This window comes from Aegilops tauschii, chromosome 7 (assembly GCF_002575655.3).
Source record: "Aegilops tauschii subsp. strangulata cultivar AL8/78 chromosome 7, Aet v6.0, whole genome shotgun sequence".
NCBI lineage: Eukaryota > Viridiplantae > Streptophyta > Magnoliopsida > Poales > Poaceae > Aegilops > Aegilops tauschii.
In genome coordinates, this window is record NC_053041.3 from 376,710,739 (window position 1) to 376,720,907 (window position 10,169).

Consider the following 10,169-nt stretch of genomic DNA (forward strand, 5'->3'; position numbering starts at 1 on the left):
TTGGCCGTCATACAACCGTGTCAACCTCAGAGCATAGATTCCGCACTCATTTGTTCCCTGCGCTGGCACAACCGGGTAAGAGGGCTTCTCTGCCAATTTAACCCAGTCAGGGTGGTTCTTAGATTTATACAACTTTTCACCATAAATCGCCTTCAGCAGCCGAGTCATCCTCCTCATCTGGCAAAAAAGGAAGCATAAAGTAAAATAACACACGTCACAGATCAAATAACTATTCAGACGAACTGAAAAATACAAAGTTCTTCTCAATGTCTAGACAGTCCCTCTTTTAAATGCACGTGAGGTCATTTCCTTTTATCACTTTTTGACACAGATATTTTACAGAGATTGGGGGTGTGTGAGAAAATGCAGTTCTGTCATGCATATGTTGCAGTGCAATATATAAACAAGTGTGGTGCTATGTGTGCTAACATTGCATGTGCAGTTTATAAAAAAAATGCAGTAGGAGAAACACAAAAAAGCTTAGCACTTGGCTAGAAAAAATGACATACCACTTCAGTGCAATCTGAGTGGTTGTCAGTCCTGCGCCACTTTGTCGTGACATCAGGATGGCCAGTATACTTCCTAGTGTCATGGATATCAATAGTCTGGCGATGCTAGTTCATCGTGTATACGAAATAATGACCATCCTTGGAGCGCGGCATCATAATCTGTCACATCAAAAAACAAAATGAAAAGTTCGTTCGACACGTAGCACTAGGACCACTGTTCCAAAAATAACTATAAAAAGAAATGCAACAAACCAGAAAATAAATGACGGAAAACAATGGCCATACCAGTTTTGTGTCCAATAGGTTTTCGTCGCCGCTCACAAAAACCTTGAACTGCTTAACTGCATCTTCTAAAACAAACGGGCTATGCACAAGTGGCAACACAGGGTTTAATTCATCATCTCTCTTCACAAAGGTTTCCATTTGAAGAACATACTGCACAGAAAAAGAACAAAAATAGGACATGAAAAAAAGAATAAAACATGCATGCACGCATGGACATGAAAAAATCAGTACAAGAGAAAAAATGACAGCACACGTTTATCATGATAAATAAAGGTGAAAGTAGCACACGTTCACCGGAACGATAAACTAAACCCAATTCAGGGTCTTGCTTCCAGTACATGATGAAAAAATCCATGAGATATGAGTCCGCTCATTTGCCAAATGTATTATAGATATAGTCAACAGTGTAATTTTCGACATCACCAAAAGGACTATTCATCATAAAGAACGCGTTCCTGCAGTAAACATACACAGATGGGATCAATAAAATTAAAATTAAAAACAAAACACACAAAAAGGATGAAGGGCACACACATAAAACTTACTTGTGGTATTTGGTTACAAAATCTTTGCTGAGAACGAGATCCTTTATTTTCCTCGCCTCATCAATATATTTGAACCTCGGAGGCTTCAATTTCTCTATAGAGCATCTCAACTTAAAAGCCTCTCACCTACCCTCTTGTTCGAAAATACTTCAGCCTCATCCACAGGAGGACGATTAATTGCTGCACTCCTAGTCCCAGTGACGCGTGGGCACGACGTAACAAAATCACATCAAATACATCATGTGGAGAGCTAGGTCGAGAAACACTTCCACCATCTTGTCCAGACGCCACATCTGTGTTCAAACCATCTCCAGCCAAAGAACCAGAATTATCTGGAGAGATTTCAATGGCACAATCCTCCATAACCACCTCAGAACCCTGGGACTCAAACAGTGACATATAGCCTTCATGAAGACCCCCATCAAAACCTAAAAAATGTGTAGAAAAAACGTGGAAACACTCATCACAAAATACAAAACCAAAAAACATGTAATACATCTCAATAATATAAAAAATGCAGTTCACTAAAGAAGAGAATGCAGCCCACTTCTCTACAACAATGCAGCCCACTTGTCTATAACAATGCAGCTCACTTCTCTACAACAATGCAGCTAACTTGTCTACAACAAATGCAGCTCACTAACACAACAAAAATATAGACATCCATTCTAAATCACGCATTTAACTAAACACACTAGTAAAAAAGGCTTTAGAAGCGGAAGCAAGCAGTAGAGAAAAAATAAATAAGGGAGATAAAGAAGCTCACTAAAACAACCTTTATCTGCAAAAATTAAAAGTGATGTTAAATCAAGGCAACACTTTCTCGATGTGAGCCAACTATAGAGCATGGCCTTTCTGATGTAGGCAATGTGCTACACCCCAAACTGAGCAACTCGAGCACCATCCCAAGTCTGCAAGAATTGAAACATATAGAATCCACAATCATGCCTGCAATAAAAGAATAGAAAACATCAGTTTCACGAAATGAAATTAAAAAAAAAACTTGAGTAGTATGTTGGAGAGGGGTTGTACGGAACACACCCATTTGGCTGCATTGGGACAATGACATGTTTCAACACAAATCCATCAAGTGTAGGAGGATTTAGCGGCTCATCAGAACTTGAGCTACCTTCTTTCCATGCACGCTTGATATTTTTAACCATCCTCCTAAAAATCCTGATCGCATCAGGGCTGCCAGGTTTATTGAGCGAGTCAAGAAATTCAAACTGCCTTTCTTTCACATTTAAGGCAACTACACAATAATGACCAACGCCATCCCTCATCTCTGGCGGATCAAATGTTGCAAACAGGACCTGTTGGAAGAACGAAAAATAAATAAAATTATTATAAGAAGAAGAAACAGAACACTATAAAAACCAACACACAAAATATGGTTTTCGACACAGAAAAACGTTACTCACCATATCCTTTTTATCAACACGCTCCTCGGCTTTTGAAGAGAACATCATTTTTAACACTCCTGCCTACAGCACCACCATGCCAAATACTTGTCTGCGAAAATAAAACCAAAAAAGAAATAGTGCTCAAGCAAACAGGTCATCACACGAAATCAGAAAAGAAAATAAAAAAATTCTGCATTCTTCCACAAATATGGTATGGGACAACCATCGTCGGAGATCCCTTAAACTTATCTACAAGCAAACAAACCCCAAGATCTACAAGGCCTGTAGTGAGCATCCCTTTATTCCAAAAAGATTGACCAACTTCGCCAATGGTAATATAAGCCATCTCAGTTTTAAAAGCAATCATGTCCCTGATTTTTTTTAATGAAAAACTGAAACATAAGACACTAAAAAAATAACAACAATGAAAAAGGTTAAAATACTGAAATTAGAAAATACATATGAACAAAACAATTTCTAAAAAGCCATACTTCTTCTTCTTCTTGTCCTTCCGAGCCCTCGTAACAGCATTGTACAACTCATTGTATCTTTTCAGAAGAGCTGGATCAATGCTCGACGGTGTCACAACAGGAAGTTCGTCATCTGTAATAAAAAGATGAAGTTCACTTATCCAAAGAATCAAGTTCAAATATTAAGATAAGGAAATTCTGCTAGCTATTTTGAAAATCATCAACAAAAGATCAAGTTTCACTTATCATTAAACATCTAATACAGCTACCATAGTAATTAAACAAAATGAATGAGAAAAACTTCAACTGCATTGTTCGAAACAAAACTCTTGCCTTCAGTGCCAGAGTCTTCATGATGTTGTTCTTCAGAGCTGACCAAAACATTTACTTGGCTTGGTTGCGACGAATCCACCACAACCTCACTGGACTGCCCTTCTGTAGCAACATCAGCATTCTCTGGATTTACAACAGTCTGGTCAACCGCAAGGTCCTTAGATACTTCAGCTACATGAGGCTCCCCTCTGGATACTTCAGGAACATCATTGGCCGCCAGACAAACAGGAGAAGCAGCAACACTACCAGCAGGAACGACATTCTCTAGCGGCTTTTCAATGCCAAAATCAGAATCTTCATGCCGACTAGGGGAAACAGCATCATGGGATTCCTGAGCTACAGAAGGATCTGCACCGTCGACGGCAACCGATGGAGAAGCATCAACATCACAACCCCCCTGGTTCAGATCAACATGAACTTCTACGTTTAAAAAAGACACAATAACACAAATGAGCGTGGGGATAATTAACACAACAACACACAGGTCACTTATGTCAAAGACTGCAAACAACATACGCAGAACAACTGCAGTCCACATATGCAAAACAACTGCAACCCACATATGTCAAAACAAACTACAACTGCAACCCACATATATGTAAAAAGAACTACAGTTCACTTTGTCAAACGCTGCAGTTCCGTTATGTTAAATACTGAAGCTTACGTATGTAAAAGACTACAGACCACGCATGCGAAAAGAACTGCAGTTCACTTTTGTCAAAGACTGAAGCTCACACATGTAAAACTAGTGGAGCTCACATATGTAAATGAAATGCATATGAGTGAACATAACAGCGTACATCAAGTTTATAACATCAACAAAAAGAATTAGATTACAACCCACTAACAGAAAAAGTAATTCAAGTATACCTTATCAGCTACAACATCCGGAGGGGATGATGCATCAGCCAAGACCTCATCCTTCCCAGAGCCATCGTAGGAATCTTTGTGCACATCACAAGCAGCAACTCCAGTCTACAGGCATAAAACAAACCAAAAACAAAAATAAGATGGTAACGACCAAAAAAGAAAAGAAAAACTTCAACTATGCACAAGCAATACACACTTTACAATCGTGAAGTACACAAAAATACAATACAATGGAAAGCAAAAAATGCAAGTTCAAGAAGAGGGACGTATGGCAGAACAGACATGGCAGAAGTACTTGTACCTGACCAATTCCATCATCCCTAGATCCATGGACACTAGAAGATTCCACTCCAGCCTATCACAAAAACCAAAAATATTGAGGAGCAGTCCACATAATACACAAAAGAGGTTCAAAGGCACAAAAAACCTAGAGCATACATTATCAACGCCGACGCTAGTGTCCTGATGGTACATTTCATCCAAAAAATGCTCAGCATCCTTCTCATACCGACCGCATTTTTCTTCCTGTGAATGTCTCAACCGAGCATACGAAGACCGAATATTCGTCACTGCAATCTTCAGGCTTTCAATCATGCTGCAATCAAAATTGTGAGCAGCAACAATATCTTCATCTCGTGGGACATGGCCAACCGGGAAAAAACCAGCAACTGTCCTCAACCTGTCACCAGAGGTTGGCAAATCTTCAGTCAACTTCAAAACCTTCAGAAGAAGCTCATCGATCTCCTCGTGTTTTTTGCCGCCAACAAATGTCTGTTTAGAAGAGCTTCTATTATCAAACAGCCGACGAGCCGTGAAACCACGAGTACACGACACCTCATCATCACAGGCAGGAAGCTAGCTACAGATAGGCTCATAAAACCTAGCATGAGTGCTAGGCCCCGCATCAGAGCTGCCACATACAACTGCAGCAGGATGTTTGTACACAATATCACCTGACGCCTTCCACTGCAAAAAAAGACAAGATGCGAAGAAAATTACACATGTGAGTACTAGAAAGTTCAGATTTATAATGACTGCACCTTTTTTTCAAAAAAATCTGATATTAAAAACTCAGATGCACTAACCGGCAGCTTCCAAATTTGTAAGTTTCCAAGTAAATCTTTCCTTGACAAGCACATCCTCATTGTATAACTTCATCAGTTCCTTGGTCGTCAGGTATGACGCACGTGGCGTCAACGTGTGCATAACTGAAAATTTGCGAAGCTTCAAGCAATCAAGATACATAATCAGGGGGACAATGGCACAACCCTCTGCACAATTCTTCTTGCTGCCTTTTGTTTGCCACCTCACCACAGCTGCCTGCAACTCATCAACAACAAACTGGCAAAAGTCCATCTGCGCCATAGCCGCATAATCCATGTTCTCTACCATTGCAACAACTCTACCCAAATGAACTGCAGGCCCAGGGCACAACAAATTCTGGTAAAGTATCAGGAAGAACACCTTCACAGCAAGATCAACAGTCACATGATCATCTTCCTCCACCAACACCTTCAGCTTCTCAAGCAACTCCTTGACACCTATACTTTTTATAACGGTCAAAGCCAAGCTCATCCTTGAGGGCAGTCAACGAGTCATCATGGCCACTAGCAGCAGGCGTGGGTGCAGTGTGACGTCCCATCGGTAAATCAAAAATGTGATGAAATGCATCACGGTTGATTCGAAGAACCCTGCCATTCCCAAAGTCCATTATCATGGTGGTAGGGTCAATCACTCCCATAAGATAGCACATAAGAATGCGCGACACATTTTTCTTTATTGTCAGTTCAAAGACAATACCGAATCCAGCATCACGAACACGACTATAGTGTGCGTCTTTCAATAAAGCAGCAGCCTTGCAAACAGTGGGAAGCGACAAACGTACGGTCTTGTTAAATCGAGAATCATCTCCCTCGGCATTATCTTCAGTTGCATTGCTCTTACTAGACTTCTTCCTCTGTGTAGAGGGAAATACAGTCCAATTTAGATTATTAGCCATGAAAAAGAGATAGAGAAAACACAGATAGAATAACAATGAAGGAAACAAATGCAGTCCACGTCAACAAACATTTGGAACAACATCCGCCTCCTCGCCAGAGTCAGCACCAACATCTTCATTGACATCATCACGGTCACGCTTGGGTAGACTCTTAGATGAACCACAGTCTTTGCGTCTACCAGTATGAACATCCCTCACAAAATCAGCAAGCACAAAGTCGTCATCGTCAGAGTTGGGACCTTCACTGACATGTAGTCGCTTGCGCTGAGGATCCTTACCACCAGCTTCAGCAGTTCTCTTGCCGATATTCTTGTTCATGCCAGCAACACGTGGACTCCGCCGAGGAGTACCACCTTCCTCAACAACAGAACTCAGCCTCTTCTTCTGCAAAGCAGGCTGCTTCACCTTGACAAATTTTGCACCCTTGGCACCATCTGCAGCTCTCCTCTGCTTCTCCTTCTCCGCACACTCTTTTGAATCACTTTCAAACCTCAACTTCTTCTTGTTTTGCTTCAAATCATATGCACGAAGCTGTTCTGAGACCATCCACTCCTGTGTAACTTCCTCTGTACCATCAACAGACTGCGATTGTGTTTCAGACAAGACGGGACGTCTCTACTCAAAGCTCACACCAACATCACCCTCTGCAAAATAATGGTCAATCAATTGAGTAACCTCCTCAAACCCAGGCGCCCAGCAAGGAAAACAGACACTGCGTCAAAATGAAGTTTAACTATGGTCGTTAAAAAGTGCACAAAAAGAATAAATGCAGTACACTTAGACATATAAATGTAGTGCTCCAATCATAAGCTAAATAAAAATTAATGCATTGTACAAAAAACTTGAATAAAATAACAATGCAGTTCACACATACATACAGTGGAGTTGAGATACACAAATAAATGCAGTGCTGCCTACACTAACTTCACGTATGTTCCCAACAAAATGCCGGATTAGATACAGCAAGGCAACGCCAATTTGTACAACATCAAGTAAGCAACATACACAAATAAACAAAGCATTCACATACCAGAAGGAGGGGCCACACTTATGGGAGAAGATTCAATTGGCGAATTCAATTGATGTCCTCCCTCACCACCATGATCCTTACCACCAGGACAACGAGAGCCAATTGGTGTATCATTATGACCACTGCAATCACCTACTGGATTAAAAAAACAGAAACAAAAATTACAAAACATCACATGACAAATAATGCAAACGAACGCTAACAACTAACACATCATAAACAAATATGCAGGATGAATTAGGAAACTAGATAAACATCAAACAAAATAAACAAAGGAAAAAAATAAGCACTCCGCATACCCTGAAATCCTCCTCCCACTCTGCTCGGTGAAGACATGGCGTTTTCCTGCAGCACAAGGACGAAGTGACAGATATAAGCAACTAAATTGGCGAAATCTAACGAAACCCTAGATCCACCTTGCTCTGCCTATAGAGCACACACGAGTATCGACTTCAAATCGAGATAAAATCGCCTGCTTAGGAGAAAATACATAAGAAAAAACCGCAACAGTAACTACGAGAATCACAAAACTAGATGAGGGGACGATCAAGACCGAGGCCAAGGGGAACGTACCACAAAAAAAGGGGATGAATGGCGGCGGCAGGGGGGAGGGGGCGGCGACGAGAACGGACGGGAAAGGGCTGCGGGAGCGCAGCGAGAAGGGCTGGCGGAGCGGACGACGACGATGCAGGAATAAGGACCTCTTGAGGGAGGTGGTTCAGCGCGCGACGGCGGTTTTGCTCGAGGGAGAGATGCTTCGGGAGACACTGCAAGAGAGGGGATGGGATTCTTCTCGGTCTCTCCCTGTCAGCGGAACGGTGGAATCGCCTGGGAGGGACACGTAGGAGGCCCGCGTGGCAAAGGGTTACATAAAACGAGCCGGCCCAAAACGGCCCGGCTAAATAAGACGGACTACATCAAAACGCACATGATGCAGTTCTCTATGAAGAACAATGAAATTGAGACAGTAAAACAAAACAAAATACATGCAGTTCGTAAAAAATGTTAAATTCAAAAACAACGCGCGTGTTAAGATAACGCATCCGAAAAAAGTCTACCTTCAAATAAGTGAAACAAAAAATGAGGGGCCCCCAACCCCCCCTCCCGTGCCAGGGACTGCAGCAAGTGCATGCAAAAAACACATGCAGTACGTAGCTCTAGAAAATGCAGTGCATTTGGTTGGATGAAGCAGTACGGTATAATAAGCAATTCAGTTTCAGATTACCTACATGAATAAATACACGGTCTAGTCCACAGCGAAAACTCATAAAATTTTGGAATACATTGTACTTTTTTCAGGGGCTGCAGCAAGGACACGCAAAAAACGGTGCAGTACGCACCTATAGACAAAATGCAGTTCTTTTTGATACACGATGCAGTGCACTATGATAACCAATGCAGTTCCGTGAACACGTAGGATACATATAAACGTGACAAATGCCCATTCGCATAGAAAGTGGTGGTTAAAAAAATTACTGATCAAAAAATAAATAAAACCACGTTCGCATACAACCACCCAATCCGAGCGGTTCCATCGCCACAAACCCACGATCACAGACGCAACACCAACCCACGATCTGCACAACCGCATCGTCAGCGAGATCGTGCAGTTCATCCAATGTGGCCGTCCCACCCCGCGCCCTCCCCTTAAATTCAGACCCATGCCAAAAGGCCTTCTCATCCACAACAATATAAGTATCCATTGCACTGCCACCAAATCGCTCCATCACATCGATCTCCACAGAAAACACCAAGCCCTACTACCGGCGATGGCGTTCTCCGACGAGTACAAGGGCGTGGAGGCCCACGGCAACACCAAGTTGCACGTCATCCACACCAACGACAAGAAGCAGATGGTGATCTCCCTTGCGCGGTACGAGCGCCACCTCAGGCTCCAGCGCCACAAGATCGTCGGGATTGATCTTGAGTACAACAACGAGCCTGAAGCGACGCTGAAACCCGCCCTCGTGCAACTCTCCGTCGGCAAGACTCAGCCGGTGTTGCTCTTCCAACTGAGCGCCACTGAAAGGTGCATCGTCTTCGACAACGACCTCGCCGACCCCAGGTACACCTTTGCTGGCTTCTCCATCGACGGCGACAAAACCAGGCTAGAGCGCTTCAATCTAGAGGTCGCCAACTTCATCGACATCCAGAAGGAGTGGAGGGTGCCCGAGGCAACCAAGGAAATGGACTCCCTTGGAGACGTCTCCGGCATGCTCATCGACGACTACTACAACAACATGAAGAAGAAGATCACCGACGATGAACACAGGCGCTGGGCCACCCTGCCTCTGTCCATGAGGCACATCGAGTACGCGGCAAAGGACGCCTACGTAGTGTACGAGATATGGAACCGCATCACCCTCACCCAGGATGGGCTTCGCCGTGCAAAGCTGGAGAAGGAGGAGCCCCCAAAGAAGCGCGCCAGGAGCAGCTGGGGTTGGGGAGATGCTAACTGGTGAAGAAGCAGACGGTGTCGGCCAAGAGCCAACAATGGCAGCATCATTTTAGAATTATCGTCAAATTTGCTTTCTGTTGTTTGCTTTTGTATCGTTAGTTTGCTTGTGATCATTTGCTTTTGCTGAACTTAGTTTGCTTGTCATGTAGAATCTTTTGTAATGATGAAGTTTGATTATGTTACATTGCTTTCTGTTGAACTTAGTTTGCTGGTGATGAACTTGTCATACAGAATGCTTGTGATCATTTGTTTTCTGTTGTTTTCTTA

General features: G+C 42.7%; 1 protein-coding gene across 1 annotated transcript; it reads left to right on the plus strand.

Annotated features, from left to right (window-relative positions):
• Positions 1 to 9,213: 9,213 nt before the first annotated feature.
• Positions 9,214 to 9,906, plus strand: LOC141027181 (uncharacterized). Its single transcript, XM_073504161.1, has one exon. It carries the CDS (start codon positions 9,214 to 9,216, stop codon positions 9,904 to 9,906), a length of 693 nt encoding a protein of 230 aa, XP_073360262.1.
• Positions 9,907 to 10,169: the final 263 nt, after the last annotated feature.